General features: G+C 32.5%; 1 protein-coding gene and 2 pseudogenes across 1 annotated transcript; all 3 read left to right on the forward strand.

Moving 5' to 3' along the window:
* The first annotated feature begins 4,890 nt into the window (after nt 1–4,890).
* LOC114724208 (phospholipase D alpha 1-like) lies at nt 4,891–8,489 on the forward strand (annotated as a pseudogene).
* A 1,204-nt stretch (nt 8,490–9,693) lies between these two features.
* LOC114724196 (uncharacterized) lies at nt 9,694–10,258 on the forward strand. The gene is made up of 2 exons (XM_028910508.1): nt 9,694–9,862; nt 9,970–10,258. Exons 1-2 carry the CDS (start codon nt 9,694–9,696, stop codon nt 10,197–10,199), a joined length of 399 nt encoding a protein of 132 aa, XP_028766341.1. The 3' UTR covers nt 10,200–10,258.
* A 5,444-nt stretch (nt 10,259–15,702) lies between these two features.
* Nucleotides 15,703–18,415, forward strand: LOC114724207 (uncharacterized; annotated as a pseudogene).
* Nucleotides 18,416–18,925: the final 510 nt, after the last annotated feature.

Here is an 18,925-nt window from a genome sequence, read left to right on the forward strand (position 1 = left end):
GTAATATATCGCTGTACTTGCAGAGATTGTCGCTTGACAGCTTGATCTCATCATTACATGCAACTTAATTAATTATCTGGTTCCCTCAAGATCACAAAGTGATGCAAAATAATACTGCATTAGCTCCTTTTTATAAGATTATTAGTATAATTATGTGGTTCAAGAAATCTGTTAGTTTTAGTTAAAAGCAACAAATTATCAGAACTGTATTTCCTTTTTTCTTAAATACACGCTTATATATAGGAAAGTTAGATGAGAAAAAGAATAGTGAGAATAAAAATGAAAGAGAATGTATATGAAAAAAAAAGATAACACAATGAATTATGGGTAAAATTGATTAAAATAATGCATTTAATGTTCAGACAATAATATCAAATTTAATCTTATAAAAATATTTAGATTAATTTAAAAAATTTGAATTTTATAGAAAGGAATATCGGAGAGAGTAGTATATTCAAAACTCGAAATTTTTGGTGGAACAATAATATTAATGAAATGAAAAAGAAGAGGCACGAGAGGTAAAAGTGGAAAACAAGAAGAGGGTAATTAAACAAAAGAAGAGAGAATAAAAGGAGGGGGGAAGTGGGGGCAATGACGAAGATACATTATGAATGAAACGTAGCTGTCGTAAGAGGGAAGGTGGATTGTCGTTTACGTGGGACAATGAGAAGGGAAGGATACGTATTCGTGCTTTATATTATTACTTATGTGGTTCAAAAGGAGGAAGAGAGGAGGGTGGGGGTGCCCTTAAAGACAAGGACACAAGAGATGAATAGTAAAAGGAACAAACAACGCCTCACGTTTATCCCAATTCCTCCTCCATGTCTCGCAACAAAGTCTCAAACACACATCTGTCTTCAATCATGCATATAATACTATTTCCTATTCTTAATATAAAGACTAGTGACTAATTTGAATAAATTAAAAAAATTAGTTCAGTTAGTTATTTTGTAATAAAAATGTATTGTATTTTTTAAAATATCCTTCTAATTAAGTGTATTAGCTAGAACTATCATTATTACAGGATTATTTTGGAAAAAAAAAGATAATATGAGAGACAAAGTGATTGTGCCCTTATATTTATTATCAAAATAAAGTCAAACAAGCTTTTATATTAGGGAGGGGGGTAATATATACTTATTGCACTTCTGTGGCCACCCCACGAAATTTTCCTCCCCTTTTTCTATAGTAGTAAATGTAATTTCGTTGGCAATTTTGTAATTTCAGTTCCTAAACTTTTTATTTAAGTTATTATATACGAAGAAAGGGGGGGACTCTTAGATCAACTTATCTACATCCATTAAATTAGATTTGTTATTCTGTTATTGTTGATTGTTAAAATGCGTATGTGCATTTGTGTATCCACCTATGAGCACTTGTAAAATTTTGTATTAACTCTCACAATGTAAATTAGGGCTTTTAAATTTTGATATAGAAACTTGTAACGTTACTATTGTTGGTTGTTAAAATGCATATGTATATTTATAAATTCACCAATGAAATATAAACACTTGTTATTTTGTTATTGTTAGTTAATAAAATGCGTATGTGCACTAGTAAATTCATCTATGAATTTAGTATAATAGATATTATATGTAACTTGACCCAAATTTTGCCTAAAAAAAAAAAATCTTGCAGTCCCACTTAACTAACAATTAATCATTAAAAACTTTTACAACAAGTAAGCAACATGACGATAACAAAATATGGTGCAGAAAATGACAATAAATCATGGCATATTGACAATAATCCAAGAGACTTTTTAGTTATTATATTGTTTATGTGAAACTGCATAGTAATTTTGGCTCGCGAGTGCACACACATATATACACACACTCCCTCTGACCCATAATATAAGACATTAACTAAGTCTTTTCACAAACTAAGGAATACTAATTAAGTCATTAGATGCATTTCAAATTGATAAAAGTACCTATTTTACCCTTACTAAATAATGTAATAAGAAAATTTTCTTCTCTCTGATCTTCTGCATTTAAAACCTCTCTACTCCTAGGGTGAAAGTGAAAATTAAAACTATCATTAATTACCTTATCAATCTCGCATATTTTGAATTAAAATTTTCTTCAAAAAAACTTCTTATATATATTATAGAGCAGATGGAGTATATATTGTAGACCGAGGTGGCGAAGGGGAACACTGGTGGGTCCATCCCCATAGTGTTAAATTTTTTCCCTTTATGTATTTTTTATTCTAAAATTTACATAAACTTTATATTATACCTGCCTTTTAGTATGGCCCCCTTCATTCTCAAATTTTGGCTCTGCCCCTGACTATAAAATATGGTTTTTTTCCCATCAACATGCGAGGGGGAAATTTTTCAGGCAGACAATTTGTGGATAGTCAGACATCATATGCTAGCTAGTTTCATACTATAACAATTATTTAAAATTCAACCTATATAATATAACTCCAAATAAGTCAACAACAAAACGAAATTTCTCTCCCTTCTCATACTATAACCTAGAGTTATATGCTTCGCCGTATTACTTGCTGGCTTGGATGAGCAAAAGCTAACATTGTATGCATGCTTCTTCTTTGCTTAATTTAGCTTTTATACGTCCAATTAATAATGCCTTTTTTAACTAAGCACTTTGATTTTGCCATAATTCGCACATGTAGCCAAAGAGATAGCTTTTTAACTTCACCTCTCTAAACGTATAATTGAAGATTCTTCAAATGCTTGGATTTATCAATTAATTATTTAAAAAGAATATATATGGGATATGTATAAGTTATAAATAAAATAATTGCTCAAAGATTTATTAATGGCTTGGAGTAAATGATGGAGGTTACTAACTAGATCGGAGTCGGTCATTGATTAAGTACAACTTTCTGACCCCAGAAAATTAATTACATGCACAGCAAATATAGATTCAATTATTTAGGGTCGTCTGGCTTGTTTCCACTATTTTAGCCTAACAATTCTGCTGCCTCCTCTAAATTTTACTTGGTGGTCCTTCAAAAATTATGAATTAATTCTCGAGCAGCCAAAAAGAAATTAGATTCTAATTCTAGTTAATCTCACAACTTGATGATTAATTGCTGACCTACAAGAGAGACCTGAACGGTTTTACCACTCTCAAATTATATACATATCTATATATATTTATATTTATATGACCTACCAATCTAATATTCAGCAAAATTAGTCTTTTTCCCTCACCCACCCTTGCATGAGGAATGAATTGTACTAGAGCTGTCAAATTTATATCCTCAATGAGAACCCTAATTTGATGTAGGTTTAATTAATTAGATATATAATTAATTAATTGCTGGTTATTATTAATAGCAATGTTAATACGTACTTGAAGGTTTTTAATTAGTTATGGCAATAATACAAACTGGACCAAGTCTTGATATAATGGTCCTGTCTTGTACAAATGTAAATGTAATATAATTAATTAATTATTTTTTCTGTCACAAAAAAAAATTAAATCAAATTCTATTGACGGAGCAGTAATTAATTCCCCTCACGGATTAGGGTAATACAGTGAAATAGCTTTCTGCAATGTAGCTTCTCCATGTACGTAGAGAGAAGTCTAAAGCATTTAAATTCTAGGCCTTGGCCAAAGAGACTGGACCAAATTAATTTGACAGAAAACACTAAGAATTGCAGTAATGGCAGAAAGAGGGGGGTGGATGAACTAAACTATGCTTCTAAGAAGAGTTTTTTTATTAAAAAAATAGTAGTATGATTTATTGATGAGTGAGTGGAATTAACTTCTTTTTATTGTAATTGTACAGGTTTTTTTTATAGTTTTAACTGATTTGGTAATGACAATAAATTTATAATGAAGAAAATTGCATTGACGGCACAAAAGAGTTACTTATATAGATTATTAAATAGATTCATAATTTTTATGATTATTATTGGAATTAATTAGTTAACAGTCATTTCCTTTTGCCAGAAAATGTTAGACGTTTAATTTGAAGTTCCGAATGTGTACTTAATTCTACTGGTGGAGCTTTATAATAAAGTTAGAACATTTAAGATATATATATATATATATATATATCATTTTTGCTACCATTAATTTGAATGCACATGGTCGGCAGAAAATATGCATTTATGTGATCTTGATGGTCCAAAATGGTAATCAGATAAATTACGATGATGACATAATTCCAAGAACTTAACATCTACATAATATATATTGGAAATTTATATTATATTAACAGTACAGATGTTAAAAAATGTCTAAATTAATAATAAATTACAGACCATATATAGAGACAAAGGCCTAGTTTAATTAAATGAAATGCTTCTGAAAATAAAATGAACAAATTTTTCCCATAAAAAGTTTGATCCAATGAACTATATATATTAATTATTGGCATACTAACTTATATTATAAAATTCAGAAAAAGATATTATGTGGTCCATTTTCTTGTTTGGTTCAACATGTGATGTGACCTTAACTTCTCTTCAGTGTTCATGATACCAATATAATTTTTATATTTTGGACATCGGATTAATATAAATTGTTAATATTTTTTTTTGTTTTCTTTTCTGGTCCTGAATTGTGAGGTTTAATTAGTCAATATCAATTCAAAAGCCGCGTGTTTGTAGGATCTGTCTTTGCCATTTGGTGAATATAACACCACATGATTATTTTGTATTACAGTTATTTCTGATCCTCTTTTCTCTTTTGATTCATCTCTCTTTATCTCTGTCTCTCTTCAACAAGTTTATTGTCTCTTTTCTGTGAGTTTTTTTCTTTCTGATATATTTTCTCTGGCTGTGTATGTTGCTCTATTACTGAAGTGGCCAACTAAGTATGATTAATGACATATTAAGGGTTTTAATTTGTGTTGGTTTTCTCTGAATTGTGTTGCAGGTTGAGACATAATTAATTTATAAATTAATTAATGGCAGAAACTCATCTTCATGGGACACTCCACGCCACCATTCATGAGGTGGATAAGCTAAATGCTGGTGAAGATAGCAGTATTTTCGGCATGGTAATCATTTAATTAATATTTATTAATTCCATGTTTGTCTTCTTGTTAATTTAATTAATCTTCTTGTTTAACCCTTCTTGGAGTCTGATTTCGACAATTTTTGGCTTTTCGATTCTTCCAGTGCCAGTTTTCGTCTTACGTTTGCACCTAATAAGTCATCCAATACCCTATTGATCTTGTTTCATTTTCTTATTTGTCATTTCAATTAATTAGCATATCAAGTTAAGTGTGGTTTGTTATGTTTTTTATTGCTTCACGTTGATGCTCAGCTTTATTTACCTCTATTACCATGACTTAATTAAATTAATGAAGATTTCATTAAATTGGAAAAGACAGCCACTTTTGGCTCCTTAATTATTATGTTCAATTTGATATCCTAATTATTATATACACAAAATTTTGATACCTAATAATTATTACATAAGAATTCTTTTACCAAGACTATTGCATAAGAATTGAGTCCTTTAATTTATATCCCATTTTTTAAAATTTAGCCTTTAAAATTTATTTTTTCACTTTAAGTTAAAAAAAGTCATCATCAGCAGTTAGTTTATAACTTAGCTGGGTCTCATGAATAAACTTTGCTATTATAACTTATAGACACTTAAACAGTGCTAAAAGCCTAATTGCATGAAAGTTTTTTTTATGAATAGAAGGTCATGGATTTGATCCGATCTACTTATAACTTCAATTCGTTAGTGCTTGTTTCTCTAAATTAAAAAATTAGTGTGGCTTAATTATTGTATGACCTAATTAATTCATTTGAATAGGTTAAGGGTTTTGTTAAATTAGTAATATAATATTTTTTTTAAATACTCTAACCATCTTCCTTAATTTCCTCCCTTCCTCTCTTAATTAATTATATATTATTGTCAGAATATCAATAAAGTTAATTTACAAAACAAAATGACAAACATGTGAAATAGGTCTTAAATATAGAACTAATATTAACTTCTAAATTAGATCTTATATTAAAAACAGAGGGAGTATTATAGATTAATACTGATTTTACTTTTAATTAAACTGGACTTCCTGAATATGGTGTGCAATTTAAGATAATTATCTCGGTGCTAATATTGCAGCTTAAGCAAAAAATCGAGGACACGGTTGGTGTAGGGAAGGGATCATCCCAAATGTACGCAACCATTGATCTGGAGAAAGCAAGAGTGGGAAGAACCAGGGTTTTGGAAAACACAGATTCCAGTCTCAGATGGCAAGAATCTTTCCACATATACTGTGCCACGTCGCATCCAACGTCATCTTCACCGTCAAAGGCGTCAACAAGATCGGCGCCACCTTAATCGGACGAGCCTACGTCCCCGTCGACAACATCATCGGCGGTGACACCTACGATGAATGGCTCGATATCTTAAACGAAGAAAAAGAACCCATCGGCTCCAAAATCCACGTCAAGCTCCAATACTTCGACGTCACAAAAGACAGAAACTGGAATCGAGGCATTCGGAGCCCTAAATACCCAGGAGTACCCTACACTTTCTTCTCACAAAGACAAGGTTGTAAGGTTACCTTGTACCATGACGCTCATGTCCCTGAAGATTTCATTCCCAGAATCCCCCTCTCAGAAGACAAGTATTATGAACCTCATCGATGTTGGGAAGATGTTTTCGACGCAATTAGAAATGCAAAGCACTTTATATACATCACTGGTTGGTCTGTTTACACTGAGATTAAACTAGTGAGAGATGCTAAGAGGCCAAAAGATGGAGGTCACATGACACTAGGACAGCTTCTGAAAGATAAAGCAAATGAAGGGGTTAAGGTTTTGATGCTTGTTTGGGACGATAGAACTTCTGTTAGTCTGTTAAAAAAGGACGGGTTAATGGCAACACATGATGAAGAAACTGAGAAATTCTTTCAAGATACTCCAGTTCACTGTGTTTTATGCCCTCGTGATCCCGACGAAGGTGCCGGGAGTATAATACAGGACGTACAGATTTCCACCATGTTCACTCATCACCAGAAGATCGTGGTGGTGGACGGTGAGCTTCCGGGACGAGGGTCGTCCAGCAAGAGAAGAATAGCGAGTTTCGTCGGTGGGCTTGATTTATGCGACGGAAGATACGACACTGCGTTTCATTCACTTTTCAGAACGTTGGACACTGCTCATCACGATGACTTTCATCAACCTAACTTCGCCGGCGCCGACATCAACAAAGGTGGACCCCGGGAGCCGTGGCACGATATACATTCGCGTCTGGAAGGACCCGTTGCTTGGGATGTTTTGTTTAATTTTGAACAGAGATGGAAGAAGCAAGGAGGGAAGGATGTGCTCGTCTCCCATGGAGAGCTCGAGGAGATAGTTATTCCGCCATCTCCGGTGATGTTCCCGGAGGATCACGAGACGTGGAATGTTCAGTTGTTCCGATCCATCGACGGCGGCGCTGCCTTTGGCTTCCCAGATAGCCCAGAAGAAGCAGCCGACGCCGGGCTCGTGAGTGGAAAAAACAACATCGTAGACAGAAGCATTCAAGATGCATATATCCATGCAATAAGACGAGCGAGGAAGTTCATATACATAGAGAATCAGTATTTTCTGGGAAGCTCATATGCGTGGAGCGCTGAAGATGGCGACATAAAGCCGGAAGAAATTAACGCACTTCACGTCATACCCAAAGAACTATCACTGAAAATCGTAAGCAAGATCGAAGCAGGAGAGAGATTCACGGTGTACGTGGTGATTCCGATGTGGCCGGAGGGCATACCAGACAGCGGCTCCGTGCAGGCAATATTAGATTGGCAGAGAAGAACGATGGACACAATGTATAAAGACATTGTCGAAGCTTTGGAGGCAAAGGGAATAAGGGAAGATCCTCGCAAGTACTTAACATTCTTCTGTCTGGGAAACAGAGAAGTGAAACGAGACGGCGAGTATGAACCACCGGAACAACCAGAACCTGATACCCCTTATGAAAAAGCCCAGAAAGCTCGTCGCTTCATGATTTATGTTCACACCAAGATGATGATAGGTTCGTACGAAGATTCATTATTCTTACAGGTTAATTAACTTGAGTCATAAGTAACATATGTGTATACATGTATATTGTGCAGTGGATGATGAGTACATAATCGTGGGATCTGCGAACATAAACCAGAGGTCAATGGATGGATCAAGGGACACAGAGATAGCGATGGGGGCATATCAGCCGTATCATTTGGCGACGAGCAGGGGGCCGGCGAGGGGACAGATCCATGGATTCCGAATGGCGTTGTGGTATGAGCATCTTGGGGTGATGGAGGAGTGTTTCAATCACCCAGAAAGTGAAGAATGTGTGGAGAAGGTGAACCAGATGGCTGATAAGTACTGGGAATTGTACTCAGATGAATCATTTGAAGAAGATCTTCCAGGGCATTTGCTGCGATATCCTGTGAAGATTTCTAGGGAAGGGCGAGTTCAAGAACTGCAAGGCTTTGAGTTCTTCCCTGATACACAGGCTCGTATTCTTGGTGCCAAGTCAGACTACATGCCACCAATCCTCACTACTTAATCAATTTGATGATTACTCCAGCATTCTTATCTTCTCTTCTTTTCGTCTTCTTTTATTTCATGATCATATATTATTGTGGTTTTTTTTTTTTGGGTGTTTTGAGTTATGTCCAATAATCAAATGATGTAATTGTAATGGCGCAGGTATTAATGATTTTAGCATCTGATGTTGCAATGAAATTTAATGTGTTTTTGACTATTCGTATAGAGATGTGTAATGGGGAAAACTAATTGTGCAATTTTAGTAGTGTCAAAGACTTGAATGTTAATGTTATAGTACTTCCTCTGTTGTTATTTATAAGACCAAATTGTTAATTTTACACAAATTGAAAAAAATAATTGATATCTTTAAAAATTGATTGTTACTCTCAATAAAACAGTTTTCTCTTTTCACAAAGATTTAAACAGCAACAATGCTGAAACCTTCTAGAAAATGTCTTGTCAAAGAGCGCCAATGGTATATTTTTCTTTTGATAAATGAATATTCTCCTCGCCTAAAAACCAAATTATATAAAAGGGGAAAAATTAAATTACATGATAATACCGAAACATAATACTAGTAAGCATAACTCGGAGAAAGTAATGAAAATAAATTTTCTTGATAGATATTATTTTAATCCTAAATATAATATGTATTTTATTATGTAAATTATGTTATAAAATACATTTTATATTTAGAACTGGATGAGCATTATGTTATTTATCGTATTAGAAGATATTTGACAATTAACTAATCATTCAACATAACATGATTCTTACTTATGATTAAATGACTGAATAAATGAAAATATCATTTGAGTATGAAAAGTAAATGGCTGACGAGACGCCAATAGAATTAGAAACAACAACATTATGAATTTTCATGCATCTTTTTGCCAAATTCTTGCCAGTTTCCAAATAAGCAAAAGCAAAACCAAATTTCAAAAGCACATAGAGAAATCTCCAGATCATTGCGTCCACGCTTACGTCAACCACAACCAATGAACTAGTGCCATTTTTTCCCCAATTCCTGTAATCATCATGTGAAATTCCCATTCATTTCTTTCTGTTTCTTTCTCAGTTTTAATACTTTCTTCCACCCCATATACTTTTCAAGCCTACCCACTTTCTATTTATGCAAGTCTTCCTTTTCTTTGTTGAGATAATAGATTTGCTTCTCGATCTTACCGTCCCTGTTCTTGAACGTACAGCTCTGTTCTTGCAATATGACTTCCATGTCGCAGGGTCTTGTTTTAACCACTGCCATGGTTCTATCATGCACTGTGCTTTATCTTTCTTTCTCAAGTAAAATCATTTCCCCATCGTCCTTTATTTCTGGGAATTCCGATTCCCAGGACTCTAGCAAACAAAATCTACGCTCTTGCTTGTGTTCAGGTAACTGGGTTTCCTCTGCCTTTTTCCTTCTTTTGCTGATCGTAACAATCTTCATTTGGAAGAATCTTTGGTGATTGCTGTGGTAATCATTTGTGTACATGTTACAGAGGAAAAGAAAGTAGAGAGAAAGAAGGAGAAGAAGAAGAAGAAGAAAGTACAATTTGCAGATAATGTGAAGGAAGCAAGTGAAGGGCCAGAGAACGAACAGAGGGAGCAAATCAGAGCATCAAGAAGTTGCAGAGATGAAATTGAAGAGATCATGGGAATGCCAGCGAACCGAATCGCTCTGTATAATGGGATTTTGAGAGACCGAGTACGTAAGATCGAATGCTCTTAATAACGGACGTAGGAATAAGGAATCTGAAACTTTGACGCTCTGTCTCCTCTGTTTTTTTCCTTCTTCGTTTCACACCCGAAAAGAGGGAAGCCTGACGACTGAAGAGCCCTGCGGGGAAAAATAAAAATCTGTTCGTGGGGTTGTAAATAACTAAAGGACATTTTGGATTGTGTTTCTATTTGATTGTTGTCTTATTAAATGAACTCGTCTGCATTTTATTATATATTTATATTTTTATATTTTTATAATTTCAATAATTTTTTATTGAATTATGGCATCATTAGGCAGGTGCTGAGTGGTTCATGCCCCCTTGAATTTTTGTAAAAGTTTAACCCAATTTTTAAATAATATTAAATATGTTCGCATATTTTTTGAAAGTAAAAAAAAAAAAAAAATTCCTCCTGAAGGCAAGAAACATAAGTTGATTCTCAAATAATAATAATTTGATTATTTAAATTAAAAAAATTAAATAAAAGATATCGATATGGCTAAATTAGAGTGGAAACTGGTTTAGATATAATTCTCCAAGAAAATATATTCAGAAAAATGTAAATTTTGAAGCACGCTCTGCGCTCTGTTCTGTCGGTCTCTGGTACTAATGTTTTTAAACATAACTTAATTATTAAATCATTAGAAATAAAAAGAAAATCTTATTATTGTTAATCATTAACTCATACTTGCTTATAGAATCAACTTAGGTGGGAAGGTTTTTCCATACTCCTGAGAGAACTTACTTTTGAGTGCTCATAATGGAAATTCCTAGTGATAAAAAAAACATAAATAATAATTCAGTATTTATTAGTTTGATGATGATTGAATCAAATCAATTTTCTCCATCATAAAGGGTATTTACATGCACCTTTTTTCTGGGAAATAATTACTTTTTTTCTGTATGAACTAACATAGATTTATGGATTATAAATTCTACATTTATGTAATTGAGATTTTATAAAAAAAGAGGGAGGGTGGCAGATTAAATATGAAAGATTTGTAGTGGGGTCATCCTTCTGATAACTTCGAATAAAGATTGAAGATTTGGCTGTCCCACCCTCCTCTTTTTCTAGATTCACTTGCTTGGACAAGGTACCATTATTGAGTTATACTTGTGATGTCCTTTTTATAAAATATTATTCAATTTATGAAAATTGGGTTGGAAAATAAATATATGTAAACACAACTTTTTTTTTAAAACACGCTTATTTATGGAAAAAAAAAGTGAATGAGTAGATAATTAATATAATATAATAAGGCTAAGCTTTTTTTTTTTTTGGGTAGAGTAATAAGGCTAAGCTTAATTAATGGGAGGAATTAAAATGAAAAATAATATTTCGTTTGGTTCTTATTATAAAACCTAATAACAATTTCACATGAAATAACAATTTAATTAGTTAAAAATAAGTATAATTACTTAGATATATTGTGTAAAAAAATTAATTCTTAAAATAAAATATATTATATTATGAAATATGTAGGAGGTCATTATAATAAGAAAATAGGAATGAAGGAAATACTAAAAATTTCAAGTAAATGTTAGGGACCTTATGAATAGGAACATAATATCCCTAAAAAAATTCTTTTATAATAGTATCTAGGATTAGCCTGGTAACTAAATTTATGAATACTAACACACTAACTATCTTTTTTAAGTTTTTCTTAGCAATAAGATTGAGTTGATCTCTATAATAAAACATGGCGGGTGTGTAAGTTCCTCTTACACAATACATGACTTTGAAGCCTTTCATCTCAATTAGACATTGATGGAGGGTAATTTGTGAACATCTTGACTAGCACATTTTAAATCATGAGAACTATCTAGACCTATCTTCCCAAAATTTCAACATGTCTGCGACACAAACCTAAGCATGTGTATTTTATATGTAAATAATATTACCTTTAATCCTCAATATAAGAATTATTTAACTAATTTAAGTAGATTAAGAGAATTAATTAAGGTAGCTATTTATAATAGATATGTGTTATCTTTCTTAAAATACCCTTACTAATAATGTGTAATAGCTAAAACTATTATTCAATGAAACATTTAATATATGCAACTATTATAAGGACCATATTAAAAAAATAGAAAATACAAGAAACAGAGTAAATTAAGATATTACTCCTTCAGGTTCAAAATATAAGCTAAACTTTATTCATTTAGGTTTTCAAGAAACTAATTAAAATCAATTTAAAACAATAAATGTGTAAGACATATTTTGTTTTTCCTAATATACCCTTATTAACAAAGAGAATAAGTAAAAGATGCAATAAATGAGTTAAAGAGGGAAGAGAATATATTAGGGTAAAATTGAAAAAAAAGTGAATGTTATCTTATGAAAAAAAACAACCCCTTTTAGAAAGTTTAGCTTATATTTGAACCGAATGGAGTATAGTTATAACCAAATTAGATGTCAAATCAACTCTTATATTAAATATTAGTGATACTATTTAGAGATCGTGACTAATACCCCATGTCCCTATCAAAGACATTTCCAAGCCTTAACATTTTTATGATGTATCCATGGTAGCTTGAGATTTAACGCACCTACCAAGTACCAATAAATATTATTAAAAGAATAATATACTCATTATTTGACGAATACCAGATAAAAATATAAAATTGTGTACGAAACTTTAGGAACTTCACCTAGTTAAACTTTAGGACCGGATGGATAATTAAAATGGACTTGAGGGATGGAAAGTTTCATTACTCCAAATTTATATCAATCAAACGTATTAGCTCATTTTACACAATAGCATAAATTAAAACTTTTTCTATATAGAATAATTTATATCAATATTCTTTTTTTCCAGACATACATATATTTTTATTAAAAACAATCATGTTCGACACATTGTCGGATATTAAATGTGAGTATTTCTTCTAGTAAGGATTTAAATATTGATCCATTACATTATGAGGGACTAACCTCTTCTATTAGATTTGACACTCAAAATTTTATTTTATTTCTTACTACTTTTCAAAATAAAATTATAACAAACAATTAAAAAAAATTAAGCCCAACCCAAGTCTTCCAAATTGATCAGGTGGGAGGCAGCCCATATATGGCGCAGCCTAAACAGATGGAGGAGGAAAGATGTTGACTTTTCTGTATTTTGACTAAAGGCCGTGACAGATTGGAAGTCCCATTCTTCCATCCATGAATGTTTGTTTCTGATTTTTAAATTTTGCTTGTCAAACTCATTAGTTGAGTCCAGTCAACAGCTTGCATCCAGTTTGAAATGAATAAACTATATGACAAACGTTTATTTAATTTTATATTTATAATTGATTAAATAAGTGAAAATTTCAGAAAAATACCAAAATCTTAAATCAATGACTTCAATTTCAATAATTCCAAATCACTTCATTGTACCAAAGCTCTTTCACTTAAAAAAGACCAGCTCAGCATGACTGGTCACTAAAAAGCCTTGACTTTGGCTAATAAAATATAATAAATAGCTAATGAAATGAAGTACGTGTTATAAAGCATCTAATTGTAAAATTTGAAAATATGTGTTGACATTTACGAATCAACTATAATAAATAGCAATGAATATCTAATTAGCAAAGGCAACACGTTTTCAAGTTTTACATTTGAATGTTTTAGGATATTCACAACATTTCTATAATTTATTAGCCAATTTGATCTTAGAAATTTCCAGCCATAGATGTCGGAGTTCTTTTGGTGGGGTAAAATTCAGACATTGAATTATAATGGAAACAAAATTATGGGAAGTAAAATTACAATTAAATTTTAAGGAAATTAAGAGACGGCAATAAAAGGTTAATTTTTAGAATTCACTCATATTTGGGCCACACAAAAATTTATTTCATTTATTTCTTGGCTTAAACTTAAAACTCAAAAACTTCACTTCCTTGCCTTGATTATTTTTAATTATTGAAAACCAAAATTGATCCAAATGCAAAATGCAGGAATTAGCAGGAAGAAGACGCAAGCAACAAATTTATGATAAATCATATCTACTTCACTTTTTATCTGTTAAAGTCTGATTAGTTGTGGCTAAAAACACAAAGCCACTTGATTAGGTGTTACTTGTTAGAGACGGAAAGGAATGTTGGTGACTTTCCCTTTTATGTATTGGGACCTTATCATTACAATTCACATTGCCTTTAAAATGTGTTCATTAAGCCTCATAAAACGCGTATATCCTTAATTTAATATTTAAAATTTTACTATTAATTAATTTAATTCGAGACATATTTACATCTACCTACTACTTTTTTTTTTATCTTAAGCAGCATATGTGCAACATTATTTACAAGTAAGCTAATATTTATTTTGATTTGATTTTAAATGTAAAAAGTTAATACAAATATTAATTATAGACATTAATAAAGTTTTAGTAAATTATTTTGATTTGATTTTAAATGTAAAAAGTTAATCCACTTTTTTTTTACATAATTTTAATTTTTTAATAAATTGTGGATATTAATTATAGACATAAAGAAAGTTTTCATCAATATAGTAGTTTTCAATACATTTATCAAAAGAAATATTTTTGAAAAAATCAACACACGGTTTTTTAGTACATAGCTAACTTTAGTTATATACTGGTAACTTTTTACATATGAGATAAGAGATGCTTGTTACCCCCATGCCTTGGTTGTAAGATAAGTTGTAACAGTGTATTATTAGCGCTTGTTTCTAAAATTTTTGTACAGTAGAACATAAAACACCCTATAGATATTAAGGGGGTATTTGGGTAGTAGGAAAAATATTTTTAAAAACACTTTTTTGTAATTCGAGATAAACTCCTCTACATATTTATTTTGTATATATACCGTAAAAATTTTTAAAGCTATCGTTTTGATTCCATCCAAATATCTTCTAAATAACAAACGTTAATAAGTGAGTTTTTTAATAAATTTAATATTTTATATTCAACTAAAAAATTAAAATGGAAAAAATAATTGATATATAATCTTGTGACACAGAGATCGAAATTTGTCTGTGAGTTGAAGGAATTAATGATAAATAGATTAAAAAAAAATTTTGGTGAAGAAGAGAAATTTGGATAAATATGTATAATTATTAAATATTATAATAAAAATTTTATGCTAAGTTAATTAATATTTAAAAACCAAATAGTTGACTAGTTTGATGCTAGAATGGAAATATACATTTTTTACCAACTACTGCATTATTGTTATGATTATAGTAGTAGCTAATAATTAAATAGCAGCTTGGTCAAAAAAATAGTAATTAAATACAAGGCGGTAATTCAGAATCAGAATCCCCCCCACTTGCCTTTTCATGCTTTGTCCATTTTTGCCAGTAAATCCCAGCGGAGGAGAAGAGGAAGAGAAGGCGAAGCAACAATCCAATCCAATCCAATAATTATCCAAAAGCCACCCTCGTCTACGTCTTTCACATCACAGGGGAAGCTATCGATTTCAGCAGCGAAGAGTCCATATTAACGATACAATTTCAAAGGCAAACTTCTGATTCTTTTCCCACGGTAACCCAATCGCTTCTTCGTGTCTTTTTGATTCGCTCTATCAATTCTCTTTTCCCTGCTTTTTTCCTCTTAATCATTTTGGTTTTCAATTCTCAGAATTGCTCGCGCTCTGATTTTTTCCCCCTTTCTTGGAGTTGGGAGTTGGCTTCTTGCTATTCTATCTCCGCCATATCCCTCAGTCGATCTTACTTGGCTTTTGGTATCTCAGACACTGAATGAATGGGGTACGTTTTCGATTCCAATCCTGTCTGAATAAGTCAAAATTATCTGTATTTTTGCTTTTTATTTTTATTTAAGTGTGTGCGTGAATCTATAATCCTTTTGCCTTTTCATTTTGTCATAAAATATATGCAGAAGAATGCTTTTTTCCTGAATTCTATAGAAAATTGATGTTTTAGTTATGGAAAATAGACAAGCCTAACCCAATTTTGATTAAATTATTGGTAATCAGAGGACTTGTAGAGATAAGCATGAGCTCTCATGAGCACATTCCACTCCTTATCCTCCCAGTAGAAAATTAGTATAGAGTACACTGTCACATGCGGTTCCCGTTTCATTTACTTACAGGTGGTTTCTAAGCATAGTCCGCCTTTTGTTGATTGGTTGGTGCTAAATTCGGACTTAATCATAACTTGGTATTAATTTTATCATTGGTAAGATGGATGCGGAACAAAACTTAGGCTTATTCATAAGGCATTCCAGTACTTGTGAAACTTTTAGCACTTATAAGACTTCTGTGTCTGAATTTATGGTGGATGTTTTAGACCATCATAAAGTATATTGTGATGCATAACAGAATTTAATGCCATTGTAACAGAGCAGTGGTTGTCTTGGTTGCCATAAAAAACCAACGGTTATTAGCACAGTTGATATGCCATCAAAAGGGTTGGCAATGCAAGGTAAGGCTTTGAAGAAAGCCAGTACATCAGAGGATTTCTGGACCACAAGCACACATGACATGGACAATAGTGCTGTTCTGTCACAAGGAAGCATCTCATCAACCAGTGCGACAAACCAAGCGCTAGATCCTCATGGTGCTTCTAGCAAAATCAGTAATCCTGCTGAATTTGTAAATCACGGTATGGTTCCTTGCTTTATTATTGTTCAGCCTGAGCTACTTTGTTAAATTGTTTTGGATACTTTAATGTTGATCTGGATTAAAGAAATTATGACAAAAAAAAGGACAAAACTGGTATGCATGCTGTAATTATTTTCTTGGACATGAGCGGTGATAGCTAGAAGATGATAACCCTATAATTAAGTTACTGTCCCTTTTCCTTTAGTGAGGCGACTGGGGGTTGCTGCTTCCATATTTGGTGTTGCTGTGGCTGGAAAATGCAATGTTGTGGCTAAGAAAAAGTTAAATTAGTGAGACGTGATGATTAAGCTAAGCTTTTGCCAGAAGTTGTACTTTTATCCTGGTGTCTTTATGCTCTCAGTGCCTGCTTTTCTTTTTTGGGAAGATGGATTCTTATGACTCATCGTTATGCTTAATTATTTTTTTTTTTTGAACGAGCCGTCATGCTTAATTATTAAGTCCACCTCTTTTTCTAGGTCGGAATAGTACTTTTCGTGTACTTTCTTTTTTAGCCACGTATGGTTCATATTTGACCGACTAAAGTGTTGCCTCCTTTTCCCTGTTCAAATGCTTTCGGTGACTGATTCTTCTTCTGATCTAAAATTGTCTTTTTATTACTGACCAGGTTCCATGGCATCTTTAGTCAAATTTGCATTTCCCTTTAACAATCTCTATGACTTTTTATATTCCCATCTTACCTTGTATTTCATTGATTTTGGAAAATAAGGTAGCGGTGCGATGGTTGGTTTTTGCTCTTGCCTGTTCTTATAAAAAAAATATTTGGATGGGAGAAGAGAAAGCAAAACCAAAATTATTTGGTTATTTTCTTGCAGGTCATATTCTTTGGACTCGGACTCGGCAACGTTGGGTAAGAAATAATAGATCTCACAATCAGAACCAAACCAAACGGCAACTGGATCCTAAATTAAGGTAAATTACCCAAGGTTTTTACCATAGAAAGGCCAGTCCACTTCTTTATATTTAGCACGTAGCTGACTGGTAGTTAAGTCTTGATGAGATTTGTACCTTAGGAGAAAAGAGAAAGCTACTCTTGTTATTTTAAGGCTATGCTGTGGAAGTATTAGTTTGCAGCTGAATGGATCATGGCTGCTTATGTAAGGAGCATGTTTCCATAACGTAGACTTCCCAAATGGCATATTTAGATCTTTTACATTAGTATTTGCATTGCAAAAATATTACAGTGCCAAAATATTACAGTGCGGTAAATAGGCTGATGAATTTCTCTTTTGGGATCAAACTCTGTGAATTTGTTTATTGTTTCTCGTAAGCCGTATAGTCTGTACTTGGGCTAAGATTCATGTTAATGCAGTTGGAATGCAACGTATGAAAGTTTACTTGGGAGCAACAAGCCATTCTCTCAGCCAATCCCTCTTTCTGTAAGCATCTGATTCTGAACTATGAACCTGCAAATCACTCAAAAATTCGTTTTTGTTTTTGAGAGATTTCTCATTTTCATATGAACAGGAAATGGTAGATTTTCTGGTGGCGTCTGGGAACAGGATGGCCTATATGACTGAGGCATCAAAGAGTAGGGGATTGTTGTTTCCTGTTTGGTTAGAGTAGCTATAGTAAATTTCACTTTCTTGCTTCTGTAGAAAGAGAAGTTTGGGCAACCTCCACAAAATTATATTTATACCTGATTAATTGATGACAGGAGGCAAGTTTTCTTTCATATATTTCTTCCATTTTTCTCGAGGCTTGCCGAGTAGCTGACTAGCCGTAATCGTAATCCTGCACAAAACTGAAACCATGAACAGGACAGCACTGCATTATCGTAGAAATTAATAGGAGGGAAGTTTGTCGAACTTAAAATTATCATGTTCAACTGGAAGTATCTTATAGATCCCGTGCCCTAACATACAAAGTGATTATATGATAATTAAGCATGCTCTGTACCACTAAATTATGCGCAATGATTTTGTTCTTTACTTGATAAGATGATCATATCAAGTATATAAAGGTCGGGTGTGACTTTAGACTTCACCCAAATTAATTAAGGAAGCGACATGGGGATCTAGATTTGTTTACAAGGGCAAATTTGTGAAATAATTTATTTTTAAATTGCAAGTAAAAACCAACCATAATCCTTCCGTCCTTGTATATTTCAATAATTAAGGTCTTCGATTATTATTAATACATTCCCAAG

Source organism: Neltuma alba, unplaced genomic scaffold (assembly GCF_004799145.2).
Source record: "Neltuma alba isolate B1F8T4 unplaced genomic scaffold, ASM479914v2 tig00012178_pilon, whole genome shotgun sequence".
Taxonomy (NCBI): Eukaryota; Viridiplantae; Streptophyta; class Magnoliopsida; order Fabales; family Fabaceae; genus Neltuma; species Neltuma alba.

Bases quoted from the DNA above. Each gene is read 5' to 3' on its own strand.
- LOC114724196 (XM_028910508.1), top strand. From the start codon at position 9,694: ATGACTTCCATGTCGCAGGGTCTTGTTTTAACCACTGCCATGGTTCTA. The intron at 9,863-9,969 runs GTAACTGGGTTT...TACATGTTACAG, and splicing joins ACGCTCTTGCTTGTGTTCAG to AGGAAAAGAAAGTAGAGAGA.